This window comes from Nerophis ophidion, linkage group LG08, assembly GCF_033978795.1.
Source record: "Nerophis ophidion isolate RoL-2023_Sa linkage group LG08, RoL_Noph_v1.0, whole genome shotgun sequence".
Taxonomy (NCBI): domain Eukaryota; kingdom Metazoa; phylum Chordata; class Actinopteri; order Syngnathiformes; family Syngnathidae; genus Nerophis; species Nerophis ophidion.
Window position 1 is genome coordinate 44,835,341 of NC_084618.1, and position 23,439 is coordinate 44,858,779.

General features: G+C 40.1%; 1 protein-coding gene across 1 annotated transcript in view; it reads left to right on the plus strand.

Annotated features, from left to right (window-relative positions):
• Window positions 1-23,439, plus strand: part of slc16a3b (solute carrier family 16 member 3b) — a 36,475-nt gene that overhangs the window by 4,025 nt on the left and 9,011 nt on the right. The window contains exons 2-5 of the mRNA XM_061908664.1: window positions 15,771-16,038; window positions 16,110-16,253; window positions 18,754-19,364; window positions 19,443-19,623. Of these exons, the coding sequence (XP_061764648.1) occupies window positions 15,816-16,038; window positions 16,110-16,253; window positions 18,754-19,364; window positions 19,443-19,623 (1,159 nt within the window). The 5' untranslated portion in view covers window positions 15,771-15,815. The remainder of the gene's footprint in view (window positions 1-15,770; window positions 16,039-16,109; window positions 16,254-18,753; window positions 19,365-19,442; window positions 19,624-23,439) is intronic.

The window sequence follows — 23,439 nt, forward strand, 5'->3', positions numbered from 1 at the left end:
AACTTTTAGTTTCTTTGGTTGTTTCGGAGCTTTGGCCATGATAGCTGTGATTGCGTGTAGGCGTTTTTCTTCTCTTAGTTTTCAGAGAAAGTTACACAGACCTTTTTAACTAGCTGTAAGTCCATGTAGCATCCCAACAGTTATGAAACTATTTTATGAAGGTTGAAAAGTTACTAAGTGCTGCTTTAAACAGTAGGAAAATATTATAATCCCTACTGTGTCTCAATTTACACTCAGTCTTTTGAGTCCATAAGTGTGTTCACACCGAGAATTGATTGATTGATTGAAACTGTTATTGGTAGATTGCACAGTACACTACATATTCCGTACAATTGACCACTAAATGGTAACACCCGAATACGTTTTCAACTTGTTTGATTCGGGGTCCACGTAAATCAATTCATGGTACAAATATATACTATCATCATAATACAGTCATCACACAAGTTAATCATCATAGTATATACATTTAATTATTTACATTATTTACAATCCGGGGGGTGGGATGTGGTGGGTTTGGTTGATATCAGCACTTCAGTCATCATCAATTGCATCATCAGAGAATTGGACATTGAAACAGTGTCGGTCTGACTTAGTAGGATATGTACAGCGATATGTTGTCTACATAGTGAGTTCAGATAGCATAAGAACAAGTAAATACATTAGAAGAACATTTGATTATTTACATTTGGTTATTTACAAGTACGTGGTTAATTACAGAAGTAAGGCACATCAAGACACAGCAATAGTGGTTACCTCTAAATCTATAACGTCTCATTCAATCATCACACCCACTTTTACTTCATTATTTATATTTAGCATGTGAACAATACAAAAGCACTTAGCAGAGAGGCCAAGGCTCAGGTCATATTTACTAAGAAAATCAATGACATTTGAAAACGGAAAAAAAAGAAATGTGTTCTGTTATGGCCGACGTGTTGCCGAAAGATTCATGACCGTCATCCGGGTAGTTGCTGTTGACATGCTTCAACTGAAAACACAACGATCTCAAGTCCAAACTTTTTTTACTGAAAATAAATAAAAAAATGGACATACAGGTTTGTGTTATTGGTGATGAAGCATATTTATTGCTGTTTTTTTGTACCCATTTTTTTCTCGTTATGAATTATTTGCGCCGAACTATTTCCATATTTCTCAACCCATTAGGCATTCCCACATCAAAACATCATTTAGGACATGTGACATGTCTGTAAATACATTTAAAAAATCCACACTTTCCGAAACTAAATTCTTTATTGAAAATGTTTCACAATTCTTAACTAATTAAAATCATTCCAACATGAAAACATCATTGTCACATTTTACACAACACAAATCACCTTTGATTTTAATAATCCTTATTACAATGGTACATTGTTTTGTCTTAGTTATCTGTTTTAAAGTGCAAAGACCCAATCATACGACAATGTTTTTGTAGCCGTACACACAGTGACAGTCACATGTGATGTAACTGTGTTCATTAGCAAATTATTGCCGAGTCAAACAAGGCTAACAAAGGCCATCCATCCATCCATTTTCTACCGCTTGTCCCTTTTGGGGTTGCAGGGGGTCGCTGGCGCCTAGCTCACCTGTATTCGGGCGGTAGGCGGGGTACACCCTGGACAAGTCGCCACCTCATCGCAGGGCCAACACAGATAGACAGACAACATTCACACTCACATTCACACACTAGGGCCAATTTAGTGTTGCCAATCAACTTATCCCCAGGTGCATGTCATTGGAGGTGGGAGGAAGCCGGAGTACCCGGAGGGAACCCACGCAGTCACAGGGAGAACATGCAAACTCCACACAGAAAGATCCCGAGCCCGGGATTGAACCCAGGACTGCTCAGGACCTTCATATTGTGTGGCAGATGCACTAACCCCTGTATTCCACCGTGCGCCCCCGCTAACAAAGGCATGTTTTATAATAAAGAAACGTTACGAACACAGTTTTTTATTAAAAGAATGACAAGACTGAGTGACCAACATGTAACAGTACTGTGGTAGAAGGAGACGGCTTGGAGACAGGAACGTCGTTAGCTTGCAGCGTGTCTGTTGAGATTTACAAATATACGTGAAGTGTGTGTTTAACCCAAATGTGTAATGTGTGACTATTTGCAGCAAATATGTAAAGCAAATAATGAAAAGCAAAAGACGTGGGGCAGGGGCCATTTAATATGATATATTTTATATTTCTTAAAACAGACTGAGCGTTAATATAGTTAAAGATAATGTAGGCTGCATGTCTGCTTTGTGTTATACACCGGGGCTTTTGTAATTATTTCTTACTGTGGAACCCTCACTGGAGGGACAACATTTCAATCCTCAAATCTAGTATAACAAACCCTGTCATGTTATTGTTATTTTACAACTTTTGCTGTTGTAATCTTTTTTGATTGTATTTTTTTAATTTGCTGCGAGCTAATGAAAACAATCTGCACAAAGCCCCCTCCCCCCCCATCACACTTTGGACACTCTAGTGTCTAAAACGCTATAATACATTACCAATGGTAGAAAACTGAAATTGTGTAATTTTGTGTTTAGGCTGGGAATGTTTGGGCACCACACGATTCGGTTCAATTAGATTTTTGGTGGTAACGATTGAATTCAGAATTGATTCTCCATTCAAAACAATTCTGGAATCAAAATCAATACTTTAATAACATTGTGTGCCAGTTCTATGACTAAAATACATTCCTTCTTAAAATAGATAAAAGCGCTGATACACTTATATATTAATTCAAAGAAAACTGGTTTTGTTCCACAGTAGAAGAGTGGTTAGTGCGTCTGCCTCACAATACGAAGGTCCTGCCTAGTCTGGGGTTCAATCCCGGGCTCGGGATCTTTCTGTGTGGAGTTTTGCATGTCCTCCCCGTGAATACGTGGGTTCCCTCCGGGTACTCTGGGTTCCTCCCACTTCCAAAGACATGCACCTGGGCAACACTAAATTGGCCCTAGTGTGTGAATGTGAGTGTGTATGTTGTCTGTTTATCTGTGTTGGTCCTGCGAGTACGTGGTGACTTGTCCAGGGTGTACCCCGCCTTCCGCCCGATTGTAGCTGAGATAGGCACCAGCGCCCCCCGCGAGCCCAAAAGGAATAAGCGGTAGGAAATGGATGGAATGATGGTTTTGTTCAATCAAATTCTACCCAAACATTTAATAAAGGTCAAATACAACTAAGTAGGGCTGTGAATCTTTGGGCACCACACGATTAGATCCGATTTTTGAGGGTAATAATTCGATTCAGAATCGATTCAAAATAATTCTTGATTCAAAATCAATACTTTTTTACTAACATTGGGTGACAGTTCTATGATTAACTACATTCCTCCATAAAATAGATAAACAGATGTGATCAGTTTCTATCTTACTTAAAAGAAAACTGGTTTTGTTTAGTAAAATTATGCCCAAACATTTACTAAAATGTCAAATACAAAAAAATAATGCAACAAAAGAAGTATCCCAAACGTCTCTTTGCTAAAGTAAATATGTACAACAGATATGATGACCTACATCAACAATATGACTTGCCTAAAAGGGTGAGCAGGACAGATAAAAAGAAAAAAAAACATTTAGATTTTTTTTTTAATTGATATTTTGTTTTTATAAACAAGTAACAATCATTACAAGTAAGAATCACAATTCATTAGAAAAAAACTTTTCTTTTCTCAAGTAAATCCGTAGAGCAGACAGGACAGATTAAAAACAAATAACAAAATAATAATGATTAAAAAAACAAATCGATATTTTTGCTTAATCACAATTCTTAACTAATTAAAACCATTCCAACATGAAAACATCATTGTCACATTTTACACAACACAAATCACCTTTGATTTTAATAATCCTTATTACAATGGTACATTGTTTTTTCTTAGTTATCTGTTTTAAAGTGCAAAGAGCCAATCATACGACTAATGTTTTTGTAGCCGTACACACAGTGACAGTCACATGTGATGTAACTGTGTTCATTAGCAAATTATTGCCGAGTCAAACAAGGCTAACAAAGGCCATCCATCCATCCATTTTCTACCGCTTGTCCCTTTTGGGGTTGCAGGGGGTCGCTGGCGCCTAGCTCACCTGTATTCGGGCGGTAGGCGGGGTACACCCTGGACAAGTCGCCACCTCATCGCAGGGCCAACACAGATAGACAGACAACATTCACACTCACATTCACACACTAGGGCCAATTTAGTGTTGCCAATCAACTTATCCCCAGGTGCATGTCATTTGAGGTGAGAGGAAGCCGGAGTACCCGGAGGGAACCCACGCAGTCACGGGGAGAACATGGAAACTCCACATAGAAAGATCCCGAGCCCGGGATTTGAACCCAGGACTGCTCAGGACCTTGGTATTGTGTGGCAGATGCACTAACCCCTGTATTCCACCGTGCGCCCCCGCTAACAAAGGCATGTTTTATAATAAAGAAACGTTACTAACACAGTTTTTTGTTAAAAGAATGACAAGACTGAGTGACCAACATGTAACAGTACAGTGGTAGAAGGAGACGGCTTGGAGACAGGAACGTCGTTAGCTATTGAGATATATAAATATACGTGAAGTGTGTGTTTAACCCAAATGTATAATGTGTGACTATGCGTAGCAAATATGTGAGGAGTGTTACGAGGTGGTGTTGAAGGTGTGTGTTGAGATCGGTGCGGAAGTCCAGAAAGGGCAAGACAGGCTTGGAGGGCAAGGGACAGGCAGGAGGTCAGGGGTTGGAGTGAGGCGTCGTGGTCAAAAGGCAGGCGTGAGGTCGAGATCCAGGGAGGCAGCAGAGAGTCCTGAGGGGCTCCAGGGAGACGAGACACACATCTTGAAACCGGGGGATGATGAAGGGTTGTGTACAAGTACTGTACATGTAAATACGTTCTGGCACTGGAACGCAAGACACGCTGGCTTAAGAAGGCAATTGATTGTAGAGTGACTGCAGCCGCGTGTAGAAAAAAGCCAAAGAAAAACGCTCGGAGCGTGTCCCGAGGTGCGCTCTGCGGCCGCAGAGGAACGCCTGTGGGCATGTCCCGAGGAGCAGAGTGAGAGGCAACAGTTGTATGACCAACCTTGAGACCTCCAAATTCAGGAGATGGGGGGCGGGGTTTGGTGGTGGCGGTGTGTGTATATTGTAACGTCCCGGAAGAGTTAGTGCTGAAAGGAGTTCTTGGTATTTTTTTCTGTTGTGTTACGGTGCGGATGTTCTCCCAAAATATGTTTGTCATTCTTGTTTGGTGTGGGTTGACAGTGTGGCGCATATTTGTAACTGTTAAAGTTGTTTATACGGCCACTCTCAGTTTGACCTCTATGGCTGTTGATCAAGTATGCCTTGCATTCACTTATGTGTGTCGCATATATTATGTGACTGGTCCGGTACGCTGTTTATACGGAAGAAAAGCGGACGTGACGACAGATTGTAGAGGAAGTTAAAGGCAGTGCCTTTAAGGAACGCCCCCAATATTGTTGCCTGAGTGGAAATCGGGAGAAATTCTGGAGGGGCACTGAAATTCGGGATTCTCCCGGGAAAATCGGGAGGGTTGGCAAGTATATGTATGACCCGTAACACAACATGTATGATTCTTTGTTTGGGCCCTCAATTCCACAAATTGATTTGGGATAATGTTTTTAGATGCATCATTTCTACCACTATACTGCCTCATTTGTCAGCAGAATTAAACCTTTCCAACACACAAACAATCAGCTCATTCAGAATGTAAAAATACCCTGACTATGTTTACAATAACACATTTTCTTTGATCTTGGCAATGTTTACTATAGTACTGCCTCAACTTACGAGTTTTAATAGTTCTGTGACGAAACTCTTAACCTAAAGCACTCATATCTCAAATCAACTTCTTCAGTTAATACGAATTGAAATCAGTTTAATTGCTGCTTGCCCATGCCAAAAAATAGTACCATTTTAACATGTAAAATGTATTTTAAAAAAGAAAACCAACCTTTTATAAAACATTATCAATAGTGGACTACTAACAACTATAAGAGTTTTATGAAGTAATGTAATAATAATGATAATGTACAGCATTTACCTTCAAGAAGGGACTTCTAAGGTATCTTTTTCCAGCTGCTTTTCCATCAAACACACCATCTGCAGCTTCTCCATATTTTTATAGACAAATGTCTGCCATTGAGATATTATTTTAATATCCTTGGCTGGTGTTACCATCTCGTTTTGCTTAAGCATGGTGCAAACTAGCAGTGATACGCTTGAATTTCTTCGCCAAGTTGGCGACACGCCTGGTCATGTTTTTGAGGATTTAAAAAAATTTATTAAATTAATATCGTCCAGAAAAGGGTGGAGTGCCATCTCCGGGTTGGGGAAGAGATCCTGCCCCAAGTGGAGGAGGTCAAGTATCTCGGAGTCTTGTTCACGAGTGAGGGAAGAGTGGATCCTGAGATCGACAGGCGGATCGGTGCGGCATCTTCAGTAATGCGGACACTGTATCGATCCGTTGTGGTGAAGAAGGAGCTGAGCCGGAAGGCAAAGCTCTCAATTTACCGGTCGATCTACGTTCCCAACCTCGCCTATGGTCATGAGCTTTGGGTTATGACCGAAAAGACAGGATTACGGGTACAAACGGCCAAAATGAGTTTCCTCAGCCAGGTGGCAGTGCTTTCCCTTAGAGATAGGGTGAGAAGCTCTGTCATCCGAGAGGAGCTCAAAGTAAATCCGCTGCTCCTCCACATCGAGAGGAGCTAGATGAGGTGGTTCGGGCATCTGGTCAGAATGCGACGCGGGCGCCTCCCTGGGGAGGTGTTTAGGGCACGGTAGGAGACCACGGGGAAGAGCCAGGACCCATTCGGAAAACAATGTCTCCCGGCTGTCCTGGGAATGCCTTAGCATCCCCCGGGTGGAACCTTGACGAGGGGCTGGGGAGAGGGAAGTCTGGGCTTCTCGGCTAAGGATGCTGCCCCGCGACTTGACCTCAGATAAGCGGAAGAAATACAATCATGTGTGCTTACGGACTCTATCCCTGCAGACTGTATTGATCTATATTGATATATAATGTACATAGTGTGTTTTATATGTTGATTTAATAATTAAAAAAAACAAACATTTATGTTTTTAAATTTTTTTTTTAATTACCAATCGGCCCGGTGGTTGGGGACCACAGCTCTAGAGCACATTCGTAACTTCCTGGCAGTAAACCTGCAGAAAATAGTTATTTTCAGGTTTCTCTATGTTTACATTTGCACATTTGTGTTACATTTTTTTAACATTTCTTTCCTTGCGATGAGCTGGCGACTTGTCCAGGGTGTACTCCGCCTTCCGCTCGAATGGGGCTAAGAAGGGCTCCAGCAACACCCCGCTACCCCGAACGGGACAAGCGGTAGAAAATGGATGGATAAATATTTATTGCATATTCCATATTTCTACACCTCAATTTAAAAAAGATAATGTTAAGTGGTTAATGTAATTTGAAAATTGATTGAGTGTTTTTTTCATGGTCGTGTTAAAATTGTGTTTCCTTTCTGTCTGAATAGCTGTGATGATTATAATTAGAGGAAGGTTACATTTTAAATACAAATGTCTAGTGTGTGAATGTGAGTGTGAATGTTGTCTGTCTATCTGTGTTGGCCCTGTGATGAGGTGGCGACTTGTCCAGGGTGTACTCCTCCTTCCGCCCGAATGCAGCTGAGATAGGCTCCAGCACCCCCCGCGACCCCAAAAGGGACAAGCGGTAGAAAATGGATGGATGGATGTTTACATACAGTAATAATAATAATAATAATATATTTTGCTCTTTGTACATATTTTAGATAGGTCATGAAAAATATCAATAGTTATTGTTGTTGAGTTTCCAGCCATACCGACCAGCCCTATGTTCGGGTACCACTGTACTTTTCCTTTTTTTAAACTAATTGAAACCATTCCAACATCCAAAACATTAAGCTAATTTAGACTAACAATTTTCCACATCCCATGAGTAACAGACATATTTTTTTTAATTCCACATTTTCAATTCCAAATTCCCTTTGATTTTCAGAATATTTGCTATTTCCCCATTGCTCTATTGATTGGAACCCTTCCAACATGAAAATCTTGGCCATTCAACACATTTGGATGACTTATTTTTGACATTCCAAAGAAATCCACATTTTCAATACAGCATTGCAGTTAAGCCACAAGTCTTCTGCATTCAGCTGCCATTTGTATAAAAATTGCCTTCACTACTTACTAATGTTATCAGTATTTGCATTTCACTTTTTTCCAGTCACATTAAGCCTCTTTCTTATTTTTTCAACTCTCTGGGTACTCTGGTCTCCTCCCACCTCCAAAGACATGCACCTGGGGATAGGTTGATTGGCAACACTAAACGGTCCCTAGTGTGTGAATGTGAGTATGAATGTTGTCTATCTGTGTTGGCTCTGTGATGAGGTGGCGACTTTTCCAGGATGTACCCCGCCTTCCGACTGAATGCAGCTGAGATAGGCTCCAGCACCCCCATCGACCCCGAAAGGGACAAGTGGTAGAAAATGGATGGATGGATGATGGATCCCAGACAGCCTAATCGGTGCCCCTTTCTTTCCCGCTTACCCTTCCCTCATATATTTAATATTGATGATGTTCTTTGCCTTTGTGTTGCCAGCCTGTCTTCCTCTTGCACAAACAATGCATGACAGTATCCATGCAATTGTCACCTGACAGTGACAAGAGACAGTTGCTCCATTTGACCCCTGTTTTGAGTATGTGTGTTCCAGCGGAATGTGGCGGTCTTAAATTAGTAATGGTGGTGATATGCGTTTGGCATGAGACAGAATGGTGCCCCAGTCAAACTAGGGGCACTGAAGCTGTGGAAAGAGAGCAGCTCTGAACTTATCATCTTGACAAAAAGAAACCCTGTAGTAAACAGTAAATAACAATTTCATACCTGCATTATAAACGACAGGTTCACGGTCTAGTACAAAAAATAACAAAAGGACAAAACTTCCTGAGCCTTTGAATGGCTTTTAAGTCTGAATTGAACTCCTGAAATTAACTAACCTATGTACGGTATTTTAATTTATTGACGCTCAGTGCTCCTGAAGTAATGAAGTAATAATTTTAAGCATTTCCTCGGAGAGTGGACTTCAACAGTATCTCCTTCATGGTGCTCCTACTTCAAACACACCATCAGCAGCTTCCCCATGTTTTAATGCATGAATGTCTGCCTTTTAAAAATTTTTGTAACATTATTTGTCGGCATTATCAACTCAAACTGTTTCATTTTGCGTCAGACGAGCAGACTTCATGCTTGTCATGATGATGTATTTCTTAAATTCAATAAATACCATTTACTTATTTTTCTCAGCACTGTCCTTCACACCCACTTTCTTTTTCCTGTGCATGCAAAAAAAAAAGTGACGTACATCTCTAGCTATAAGCTAAAGCTAACAAGTTCGACCAGGGCCCTCATGTAATAAGCGGCAATCTTTAAAACTTATGTTGACTTAGGGCACGGCAGGCTCGGTGGATAGAGCAGCTGTGCCAGCAACTCTGGGGGTTCCTGGTTTGATCCCCGGCTTCTACCATCCTAGTCATGTCCATTGTGTCCTTGAGCAAGACACTTCACCCTTGCTCCTGATGGATTGTGGTTAGGGCCTTGCATGGCAGCTTTCGCCATCATTTTGTGAATGTGTGAGTCGTACTTGCCAACCCTCCCGGATTTTCCGGGAGACTCCCAAATTTCAACGCCTCTCCCGAAAACCTCCCGGGACAAATTTTCTCCCGAAAATCTCCCGAAATTCAGACGAGAACCTGATTAAATGTTGTGACCCTCTTAAACAGGACAATACTGCCATCTACTGTACATGGAATAGAATGTCTGTCTGTTCTGAAGCTCACAGTAAAGAGACGTAACTTCATCACGTCGCCTGGTTATTGACTCCAACCCAATATATTACACCTTCGACGAACAAAATGAAGAATTACGCTTGCAAGTTCCAGAACGATTGGAAACAAGAATTTCAGTTTATCCAGGAGAGTTCGAAGGGGAAATGGTATGTCGCTTGTACATTTTGTAGAACAGACTTCTCCATTGAACACGGTGAACGTATATACTCAGCCATGAAAGCAGAAAGCGTCCGCAGCGCAGCATTGTTCACAACCCAGTATTATGGCCCATCTTGCAAAATGGAGACCCGATGGTGTATCTTATGCTGGGACAAAGATGGATATGCAGATAGCAGGAAGCAACATCCCGTTCTCATTTGCGGATGTCTACAACAAATCCGTGAAGGATGTTCCCGGATTCGGAGGTCACTCGCCAGTACGCAAATGGCAGAACAAAGGTTATTCAAATAGTGAAAGGTAAGTGTTGTTGTTTTTTAGTAACAAGCAAGCACAGTACAGTTAGTAGAACAACTGTGTTTTTATTACTGTGTATTTGATAGGTGCCGTCTGAAATTCAACTACTTATTTTATTTATATATATAATACAATAAATATATATAGCTAGAATTCACTTAAAGTCAAGTATTTCATACATATATATATATATATATATAAATGAAATACTCGAGTTGGTGAATTATAGGCCACCCCTCCTAACCCCGCCCACTCCAACCACGCCCCCAACCACCCCTCCCCCCTACTCCTGACCACACCCCAACCCCCTACCCCCCCACCTCCCGAAATCGGAGGTCTCAGGGTTGGCAAGTATGGTGTGAGTGAATGGGTGAATGTGGAAATAGTGTCAAAGCGCTTTGAGTAGCTTGAAGGTAGAAAAGCTCTATACAAGTATAACCCATTTTCCATTTACCGGTACATGGAAGTGTGCGCTGCCTCACTGCAACTCCATAGGTGCCATACAAACATTTCTCCAGGCTGTGGATATTTTGGCGTCACACATAGACGGTCGTCCATTCTTTGCCAGCATTTGATTTCAACAATGTAAAAAAGATTGAGGCAAGAACACAACATTGAATTTATCGCCAATGCAGTTAATGCTTTATATTTATATTGACATTTGTGAGGACGTCTATTAATTTATGTTGTCAATCATTTTGCCACCTAATGCTGTCGCAATGTGTTCCTGCATGTGACTTCTTGGCCATACTGGGGGTGGCAGAGATGGGAGAGTGGGGGGTGTATGGACGACTGGAGCCTATCCATATTACATAATTTTCACATGAAACTCTAATCTGGCAAATATCTTCCACAAAATGTATTTATATTGAGGGTAATCACATAGTCATCCACCTTTGATCAAGTTTGCGTATCATTGCAGCGACTGTCTTTTGAAATGGCCCACTTGTATTTTTGGCCACGCACATTTATCGTCTTCTTAACCTTCATTTTTATTTCAGCCTGTGAGCAGTTCTTGAAGACACGGCAATGACAGCTGGCTTTAAATCTCACGCCTCTGTGTTTAGCTGAAGTCAGGAGAAACAAGCACCTCCGACTGAGCCCTGAATGGTCATTAGCGTGCAGCGCCCAGCCACATGGCTACTTTCAATATTTGCAAATTTAAAAGGCGGCCGGCCTGGGTTGTCTCTGTCAAGGCACGCACACGCCTGTAGTCAATTTCAAGTTGATTGCTAAGTAAAAAAGAAACTTGCTCAGATTTATGCGTGCGAACATTTTAATACGTCTGAATTTTTACTTCTGCGCATAATATTCTGGATTTGAACTCACGTCCATTATTAGTGGGACATCCAACCAACTTCACTTACATGAGTTCCCTGATGTGTTGGTCAGACCTTACAGTGTTTACTGTGATACAGTAGGGCAAAAAAGTATTTAGTCAGCCACCTATTGTGCAAGTTCTCCCACTTAAAATGATGACAGAGGTCTGTAATTTTCATCATAGGTACACTTCAACTGTGAGAGACAGAATGTGAAAAAAAATACAGGAATTCACATTGTAGGGATTTTAAAGAATTTATTTGTAAATTATGGTGGAAAACAAGTATTTGGTCAACCATTCAAAGCTCTCACTGATGGGAGGAGGTTTTGGCTCAAAATCTCACGATACAAGGGTCCATTCATTCTTTCCTTAACACGGATCAATCGTCCTGTCCCCTTAGCAGAAAAACAGCCCCATAGCATGATGTTTCCACCCACATGCTTCACAGTAGCTATGGTGTTCTATGCAACTCAGTATTCGTCTTCCTCCAAACACGACGAGTTGAGTTTACACCAAAAAGTTGTATTTTGGTTTCATCTCACCAAATGACATTCTCCCAATCCTCTGCTGTATCATCCATGTATCCATTTTGGTATAAACTCAACTCGTCGTGTTTGGAGGAAGAAGAATACTGAATTGCATCCCAAGAACACCATACCTACTGTGCCAAAGTAGTTGGGAAAGGGCATGTTCACCACTGTGTTACATCACCTTTTCTTTTAACAACACTCAATAAACGTTTGGGAACTGGGGAAACTAATTGTTGAAGCTTTGAAAGTGGAATTCTTTCCCATTCTTGTTTTATGTAGAGCTTCAGTCGTTCAACAGTCCGAGGTCTCCGCTGTCGTATTTTACGCTTCATAACGCGCCACACATTTTCAATGGGAGACAGGTCTGGACTGCAGGCAGGCCAGGAAAGTACACGCACTCTTTTTTTACGAAGCCACTCTGTTGTAACACATGTGAATGTGGCTTGGCATTGTATTGCTGAAATAAGCAGGAGCGTCCATGAAAACGACGGCGCTTGGATGGCAGCATATGTTGTTCCAAAACCTGTATGTACCTTTCAGCATTAAGGATGCCTTCACAGATGTGTAAGTTACCCATGGCTTGGGTACTCATGCACCCCCATACCATCACAGATGTTGGCTTTTGAGCTCTGTGTCGATAACAGTCTGAAAGGTTCGCTTCCCCTTTGGTCCGGATGACACGATGTCGAATATTTCCCCCAAAAATTTGAAATGTGGACTCATCAGACCACAAAACACTTTTCCACTTTGCATCAGTACATCTTAAATGATCCCGGGCCCAGAGAAGCCGGCGGCGTTTCTGGATGTTGTTGATGAATGGCTTTTGCTTTGCATTGTCGAGCTTTAACTTGCACTTACAGATGTAGCGACGAACTGTATTTAGTGACAGTGGTTTTCTGAAGTGTTCCTGAGCCCATGTGGTGATATCCTTTAGAGATTGATGTCGTTTTTTGATACAGTGCTGTCTGAGGGATCGAAGGTCACGGTCATTCAATGTTGGTTTCCGGCCATGCCGCTTACGTGGTGGGATTTCTCCAGATTCTCTGAACCATTTGATTATATTATGGACCGTAGATGTTGAAATCCCTAAATTTCTTGCAATTGCACTTTTAGAAACGTTGTTCTTAAACTGTTTGACTATTTGCTCACGCAGTTGTGGACAAAGGGGTGTACCTCTCCCCATCCTTTCATGTGAAAAACTGAGCTTTTTTTTTTGGGAAGTTGTTTTTATACAGAATCATGGCACCCACCTGTTCCCAATTAGCCTGCACACTTGTGGGATGTTCCAAATAAGTGTTTGATGAGCATTCCTCAACTTTATCAGTATTTATTGCCACCTTACCCAACTTGTTTGTCACGTATTGCTGGCATCAAATTCTAAAGTTAATGATTACTTGCAAAAAAAAAAAATGTTTATCAGTTTGAACATCAAATATGTTGTCTTAGTAGCATATTCAACTGAATATGGGTTGAAAATGATTTGCAAATCATTGTGTTCCACACCGCGACCCCAAAAGAGAATAAGCGATAGAAAATGGATGGATGGATGTGTTCCGTTTATATTTACATCTAACACAATTTCCCAACTTATATGGAAACGGGGTTTGTACATATACACATACATGTACATATACATTCACTGTTCAAACATACATATAGACATACTATACAGAGAAATTCACTGTACAAACATACATATACACATACTGTACATACTCATGCATATCATCACGTTTCATCAAACATAAATTGACGTTGTTACCCTAGGGTAAACTGGGTAACACACGGCACACTGACAAAGCTTAACCTATTTTTATCATAACAATCTACAAGGTTAGTATAGGTGGCTTCTCTTTCTTCCCCTCCATTTTTTTGCTTTTTTTGTATCTATTATACATATATATATATATATATATATATATATATATATATATATATATATATATATATATATATATATATATATATATATATATATATATATATATATATATATATATATATATATATAATATGTATATGTATATATATATATATATATATATATATATATATATATATATATATATATATATATGTATATATATATGTCTTGATTGGATTATCCAGAGAATAGTGCTCGATACCGTGGTAGAGCGCAATATGTAGGTGTGGGAAAAAAATCACAAGACTACTTCATGAGGGGTTCCCTCAATCACCTGATGATTGAGGGAACCCCTCATGAAACAGTTCTGTAGAGATGAAGTAGTCTTGTGATTTTTTTCCCACACCTACATATATATATATATATATATATATATATATATATATATATATATATATATATATATATATATATATATATATATATATATATACAGTTGCATTTGAACATCTGTATTGTTGATAATAGAGGTAAGTTATTGGTATTATTCATTATCAATAGCACTATTTCTATTGGTATTTGTAGTGCTCCATTTGTAGTGTAATAATGCTAATTGTCATTTTTGTATTATTATTCATTTAACTAACTGCTTCATCTCTATTACTTTTACCATCATATTTGTTCATAACGTATTTGCTGATGTTGCTCTATTGTTTTTGTTATTGTTGTTGTGTTTGCTGTTGTTGTCTCTCTGTATTATCCCCCTCTTGTCCCATTATTTCCCCCTCTGTCTTCCTTTTTTTCTTTTTCTATCCACTCCTGCTCTGGCCCGGGTGCACCTAAGACTAATATAAATAAATTTGATAAGGTCAAATACAAATAAAGCAACAAGAGAAGTCCCCCACACTTCTTTTTTTTAAAGTACATTTGTACAGCCGATATGGGCATCTACATCAACTACATGATTTGCCTGAGAAGCTGGACAGGACAAAAAAACAAACAAACAAAAAAAACAACAATAAAACTGCCCTTTTTTTCTTTTTGCTGCAGCTGTTACATAAACTGTAATATTGTACATGGTAATTGGCATTTATTATATATTGTATATATTATAGAAAAATATAGTATGATAAAATAAATACAATATGTAAATATTACATACATGTTATATTTTATATTGCTTCTATGGTAAATTTTTTGTCTACTTTATACCTGCATTAGCCGTTCCATCCTTTGTAACTGAGCTACTTGGTGGAACAATTTCCCTTGTGGATCAATAAAGTTTGTCTATGTGTCTGAGTCTAAGTCTAAGTCTAATTTCATGTCATTTAATTTTTGTATTGACATTGTAGATTTTGTTGACTCATTTTTACAGCGCATCTTGAAAGTTTTAGCCCTTCCAACAATAAATGAACTGTTCCTCTACCGTTAAAACATACTTATACTGTATACTCTTATCTAGTAGCAAACACATGTAAATGTTCACGTTTACATTAACCATCAAAATCAGTGTCTTTGGTAGTAAAGTTTTTAATTTTGGAACTAAGATCATCCCTGTCGAAGTTTATTTTGGCAAGTTTTTATCTTTTTTAATTTACAGTAAAATGTATTGCTCGTTTGAGTCCAGGGTTTAACTATGCACTATTTATAGCAAAATAATACCAAACATCTTTCATTTCATGTTCAATTTTATATAAGACGCATGTTTATTTTGATCATTTCTGGAATACATGATGATTTAATGTGTTTTTTGCAGCTTCATTTTTGCCACTGACTTGAAACTGCTCAAACTGGGAACGCCATGGGAGGAGTAGTGGTGGACGACGGACCTCCTGGGGTGAAGGCACCAGATGGCGGATGGGGCTGGGCGGTGTTGGTCGGCTGCTTTGTCATCACAGGATTCTCCTACGCGTTCCCCAAGGCTGTCAGCGTCTTCTTCAAGGAGCTGATAAAAGAGTTCCATGTTGGCTACAGTGACACGGCCTGGATATCATCCATCCTGCTGGCCATGCTCTACGGCACAGGTATGCTCTCAGAGACCATAGATCGGATCATTGAAATGTAGGAATATTGTACTAAAGCGTGTGTATATTAGGTCCTCTCTGCAGTGTGTTGGTGAACAAGTTTGGCTGTCGACCTGTGATGATGGTTGGAGGGATTTTCGCCTCACTGGGAATGATTCTGGCTTCTTTTGCAACCAGCATTGTACACATCTACCTTTGCGTTGGAGTTATTACAGGTACAGTCACATCATTGAGAAGACCTGCACTTTCCTGTACCATGCACACAATCCCTATTTAACCTCATACTAGGGAGGTCTGTTCTCATAGAAGTTTAGTAATACAGTGATAATAATAATAATAATAATAATAAGTAATCCGGTGTATTGAGTGAAACAAACACAAATAAATTAACTAAATAATAATATATACATTTGTTGAGTACAGTAGGAGGAGTTGGTAGGAAAAGTTAAACACAGGCATGTATCACAATGTCAACATGTCAAAATATCACATCCGTAAAAAATATACGATTCAAACTAAATTTATTGAACGTTCGCCTCAGCCGCAGGTACTCGCTGCTCCTGTTGCCTAAACGGTGCACTGAATTTTGCCTCCGTTCTATCTCCCAGCCACAACGTTGGCAGCTGTCAACTTTTCTGCTAATCATATTTAAATGATTACAACCCAAACCCTGTGAGTATTTATTAGAAGCCAGTGATAAGTTGTATTTTTGACTAGACGGATGTAAACTAAAGGTCACAACACCGGAAGTATATTACCTGAGAATATACCCGAGGGGGTACATTTTCAATGATCATAATGTTGGTAAATTATCTACTAAAAAAAACTAAAATTCTGTGATACATTACATGTGAAGTGTGAAAAAGTCAGCCAAAAGAGGTTGGTAGATGAGAATAAATCTAAAGGTGAAATATAGTGTAGAAAAGCATCCGATTGCAGGAAACATAGTCTTGATTTTCAACATTTTCTTTTGGGGCTATATTGGCAACACTTTGTGCTGATAGAAATGATCCTCTTTTTTTGTTAGTTTTCCTTTTTTTTTCCTCAAAGGGTACTCAAATGCCTGAATACAGTGTATTGATTAAAAATATATAGACTGGAACCTCGATTTACAAACTTATTGGTTGTTCAACAGGGTTTGTAAATTGAAAACTTTGTATATTCAAGCAAATTTCTCCATAAGAAGCAATATACATTTTGAATAATGCTTTCCAGCCTCAGCAGAAGTCCATATTTTAGTGAAGTTTTCTACAATTTGAACACAATATGAAGTGCTATCTAGTAGTGTATATTAAACAAGGGATCAACTTTCTCTTTATTAACAGGCCAAAACAACAACAACAACAAGTTTTTGTCCTCTGTATGCACTGTTCCACTACTTTTTATTCAACACAGCGCTAGTATGCCTGATCAATAATCACTAAACTCCATAAAAAAGTAAGGCATATGATTCCCGCATTCACTAATTGTGGACGGAATCACATAATTGGCCAATTAAAACGGAATCCACTGTTAAACATAGAATATCAGGCGAATTGACATAAATGTAAGTGAATTGTTGTCATTGTAGGAGAAGGAGTATTTATTTGGGAAAATAACCTGTCTGCTATCACTCATTTATCCACTCAACTGCACCGTCCCTAACTATACAATGCATTAAACATCGACTGGACTATGAAGCTAAAACTAAAGAAAATTCCATAGACACACAACACATCTCATCTGCTTCTGTTGTTGTGAACGACATCATTGCCGTAACAACGATGTACAAACAGTGGTTTCAACTTGAGAGACGCTCCCTTTTTTTAAAGCCTCAAGTCGCCTCTTCAATCATCAAGCTGAGAACAACAGCACAGTACACTTTCCCACTTCACAATAACAGCGCGGCGTGCCACATTCTGTCTGACTACGCTAACAAAATAAAGGTTTAAAAAAAACTTCCTTACGTATGCATAATGTACTTAAAGCACATTTTGATACATTTACAAAATTACTATGCTTTAAAAACCAATACAACGTAAAACATTTTTTTATTGTTTTTATATAGCTATTATTATCTAAATCTATTGTTTATTCACTACTAATTTATATCTGTTTTTTTTATATATTTAAAATTGTGTTTTGGTGGTATAATATATACTTTTCTAAAATTATTTTCGAATGAATAAATACAAATCGTGATAACAATATCAATCAAAATAATTATGATTCTGCAATGAGGTGGCGACTTGTCCAGGGTGTACCTGCCTTCTGCCCTTGTGCAGCTGAGATAGGCTCCAGCACCCCCGCGACCCCGTAAGGGGCAAGCGGTAGGTAATGGATGGATGGATGGATAATTGCGATTGTTGTTTTTGCCGTAATCTTCCATCCTTAGTGTGGACTATACTTGTAAAAGCCAATTAAGATAATGACACAGTCAATAATATACACTAACACCTCCCTAAAAGTGCAAAATGTAGGATTTTGTGGCATTCATTTCATCACAGCGTCTCATTTTTGTGAGTGGGCAATACTATAACACCAGAAACAAGAACAAAAACAATAGTTTCTCCACTCCGTACCTTTTGCCGTGGGGTCAATTGGTCCCTCATTCCAATCCAGATGAAATGACAACCTTTTATTTAATGTTTTTCCCCTATGTTTAGGTAATATTCTGTGTCTCTGATGTATCAAATGAGAGAGTGACATGGTTTTAAATGTTTTACTTCTGATCAGGTTTGGGCCTCTCATTGAACTTCCAGCCATCCCTAATAATGCTCAATCGCTACTTCAGCGTGAAGCGACCTTTGGCCAACGGCCTGGCAGCGGCAGGCAGCCCTGTGGCTCTGTGTTCTCTCTCCCCACTGGGACAAGTTCTTCAGTACCATTATGGCTGGAGGGGTGGCTTTCTCATCCTGGGAGGAATACTTCTCAACTGCTGTGCCTGCGGTGCCCTCATGAGGCCCCTTTTGCCAGCAAAACAACACGGCATGCTGGAGGATGGCAATATCGCAGCCATAGACAAGGAAAAGAAGTCCCAACCCAAGAAGAAACTGCTAGACTTCAGTGTGTTCAAAGACAGAGGATTTGTCATTTATACTATTGCCGCCTCCATTATGGTGCTGGGCTTGTTTGTGCCGCCTGTGTTCGTGGTAAACTATGCTAAAGGACTCGGCTATGAGGATACGGCTTCTGCTCTGCTGCTCACCATCTTGGGATTCGTAGACATGTTCGCCCGCCCCCTGTCGGGAATCGTCGCAGGCCTGAAGTGGGTACGGCCAAGGTGTGTCTACCTGTTCAGCTTTGCTATGCTCTTCAACGGATGCACCGATCTCATTTGCTCACAGGTAAAGATAGAAAACTTTGACCTGGATTGCACATATTGTTGTCATATTTGAACACCTGTACCACCTGTGTTCCATCAGGCAAACACGTATACAGGTCTGGTGGTCTTCTGCATCTTTTTTGGCATATCGTACGGCATGGTGGGAGCACTACAATTCGAGGTCCTGATGGCAATCGTGGGGACAGAAAGGTTTTCTAGTGCTATTGGTCTTGTGCTGCTGATGGAAGCGATGGCTGTGCTCGTGGGACCTCCTGGAGCAGGTAAGAGTATGCCTAGAGTAACCTAGAGTTTATCAGGTTTATTATTATTTATTGGTTACAGTATTTTACCGAACTACTTCAATCCCAAGCTTTGAACCCTACAACTGAGCTATGAATATTTCTCCGCTAACGGCTGAATTATGGCATGGTTTAAGAGAAATAAAACAATGCAGTAAAATGATCCACTTGAAGAAACTGTTCAAAACTCAAAGTGTTTACAAAGTACAAGCAAGAAGAATCCTGATAAACACCTTGAACCTTACTAAAAAGGAGAACATCTTATTCATCTCATAAATAATGAATAAAGACATCATTGACGGGCTTCACGGTGGCAGAGGGGTTAGTACGTCTGCCTTACAATACAAAGGTCCTGCAGTCCTGGGTTCAATCCCAGGCTCGGGATCTTTCTGTGTGGAGTTTGCATGTTCTCTCCGTGAATGCGTGGGTTCCCTCCGAGTACTCCGGCTTCCTCCCACTTCCAAAGACATGCACCTGGGGATAGCTTGATTGGCAACACTAAATGGTCCCTAGTGTGTGAATGTGAGTGTGAATGTTGTCTGTCTATCTGTGTTGGCCCTGTGATGAGGTGGCGACTTGTCCAGGGTGTACCCCGCCTTCCGCCCGATTGTAGCTGAAATAGGCGCCAGCGCCCCCCGCAACCCCAAAAGGGAATAAGCGGTAGAAAATGGATGGGATGACATCATTGACTTTTCTGTTTTGTTTGATCAGCCGTGTTAACATGCACCATTTGGAAACAATTAGGGTATGTAAATAAACATACACAATCTTTCTATGTAAATATCTCCTTTTCACAACTTATGTTTGCGGCTTATAGGCCGGTGTCGCTAATATACACAAAAAAAATAAAATAGGGCTGTCAAATTTTAACGCGCTAACGCATGTGATTAATAAAAATAAATTACCGCGTTATCAAATATGAATGAAGATTAATCACATCCGGGTTTAGGCTTAACCCGAAAGATGCACACATTTATTACACAGTTTGTGATTGCGAGGAGGGGCGGCCCATTTCGCTTCAAAACAGAACTTTGGATAAAACTAAGGTAACTTTGTTGGTATTGCAGCGACAAACGTTCTTATCATCGCTACACATTGATTGATTGGAACTTTTATTAGTAGATTGCACAGTACAGTAAATATTCCGTATATCCATTCATCCATTTTCTACCGCTTATTCCCTTTGGGGTCGCATGGGGCGCTGGTGCTTATCTCAGCTACAATCGGGCGGAAGGCGGCGTACACCCTGGACAAGTCGCCCCTCATCACAGGGCCAACACAGATAGACAGACAACATTCACACTCACATTCACACACTAGGGACCATTTAGTGTTGCCAATCAACCTATCCCCAGGTGCATGTCTTAGTGCAGTGGTCCCCAGTGGCCCGGTACCGATTGGTACCGGGCCGCAGAAGTATTTTTTATAAAAAAAATAAAAATTAAAAAAAATTTAAAAATTTGTTTTTTTTTGTTTTTTATTAAATCAACATAAAAAACACAATATACACTTACAAATAGTGCACCAACCACAAAAAACTCCCTTTTTCATGACAAAAACGTCCCTTTTTCATGACAAAGAAGAAAAAAAAAGAAAAAGAAAAAAAAAGGACACCCCCCCGGGGCCGCGGGACAAATTATTAAGCGTTGATCGGTCCGCGGATACAAAAAGGTTGGGGACCACTGTCTTAGTGTTTCCAATCAACCTATCCCCAGGTGCATGTCTTTGGAGGTGGGAGGAAGCCGTAGAACCCGAGGGAACCCACGCAGTCACGGGGAGAACATGCAAACTCCACACAGAAAGATCCCGAGCCTGGGTTTGAACTCAGGACCTTCGTATTGTGAGTCAGACGCACTAACCACTCTTCCACCGTGAAGCCCATGTTCCGTCTAATTGACCACTAAATGGTAACACCTGATTAAGTTTTTCCACTTCTTTAAGTCGGGGTCCACGTTAATCAATTCATGGTTATCAAGTATCAAGTATATAATATGATCTTAAAGTGAAAAACACTTACTTTGGGATGGCGCAGCAGATTCGTCATACAATTACTTTAAGACACAATTACCGCAAGTATGAACCAACAAAAGCATCAACTTGCAACTACAGACTGAATGCAAATTTATTTTGATTTGTGGAGTACATTGGACATCTGTTAGCAATCACAATAATCATATAACAAAATTAGAGATCAGCATTGTCATCTGAAAAGGGTAAACAAGCTTGTTAGTTTCAACAACTGTTTAAACTAAAGAAGAGTAAATGTTTATGACAATGTTTACTACATTATCACTGTACATTGTTTGCAAGATTATTAAAAACTGCAAAGAATTTCAAAATGTGCACTTAAATTTTACGATACTGTCATCAAATTTTGACAAAATTAATGACTTGCGGATTAGTAAAACATTTAAAACAAGCAACTTGAGGGTTCAATTCCAGATTCTGCTGTCCTAATCAGGTCCGCTGGGTCTTTGGGCAAGACACTTCACCCACTACAAATGTAGCTTAACGCCATAAATGTGTGAATTTGGAGTGAATGAGTGATGGGTTCTCAATTGTCTGTGAAGCGCTTTGAGAGTTTAGAAATGCGTTATATAAATGTAATCCATTATTATTATTAGATATATAAAACAAATGGGATGTTTAGCAAATTTATGTGAAGTAACGTCGGTTTACTTCCCATTGTTAACACGTCTGTCTGTCAAGCAGTGCTTATACAATTGAATAGTTTAGTTGCTCACACAGCAATATGTTTACATACTTTGAGATTGGGTTATGTTGGTTGTAATGGGGAAAGACTTTAATGGAGCTTGCATTCATGTTAGCATTCAAGCTACCTAGCGATTAGCGGCCTTGCTGCTTATCCAGAAAAAGAGTAATACCACCATGAGTTTATCAAAGTGCAGTCATCAGTCACGGTCATGTTAATTTAAATTTGAAACAGTAATACTAAACTTTGTGTATTTTACCTAGTGGCGGGCCGTGCGTTTCCCACCTAAGCCTTCAGTGATCTTTGACTTCAATGATTACCTCTTTCAATACCATCATTGATGTCACGACATGCAGCATCGTGTGGACATTGGGGGCGATACCTCTGGATTGGCAGACCAGGGTGGTGGTTCCTCTCTTTAAGACGGGGAACTGGAGGGTGTGTTCCAACTATCGTTGGATCACACTCCTCAGCCTTCCCGGTAAGGTCTATTCAGGTGTACTGGAGAGGAGGCTGCGCCGGATAGTCGAACCTCGGATTCAGGAGGAACAGTATGGTTTTCGTCCTGGTTGTGGAACTGTGGACCAGCTCTATACTCTCGGCAGGGTCCTTGAGGGTGCATGGAAGCTTGCCCAACCAGTCTACATGTGCTTTGTGGACTTGGAGAAGGCATTCGACCGTGTCCTTCGGTAAGTCCTTTGGAGAGTGCTCTGAGAGTATCGGGTATCGGACTGGCTGATTGTGGCGGTTCGCTCCCTGTACGATCAGTGTCAGAGCTTGGTCCGCATTGCAGTGAGGGTTGGACTCTGCCAAGGCTGTCGTTTGTCACCGATTCTGTTTATAACTTTTATGGATGGAATTTCTAGGCACAGTCAGAGCGTTGAGGGGTTTCGACTGGATTCTGACTGGATACAAACTAAAACAAAAAATGACAGCACTGGAACGAGCATAATATGACATGAAATAATATGAATCATTTTAGATATTTAGGGAAAGTAAATAAAAACATGTGTTTATCTTTAATTATGATCATGATTTCTGGTTACGTTAGGCCAGCAGAGAAGGCCTTGCTGGCCCAGAAGGCA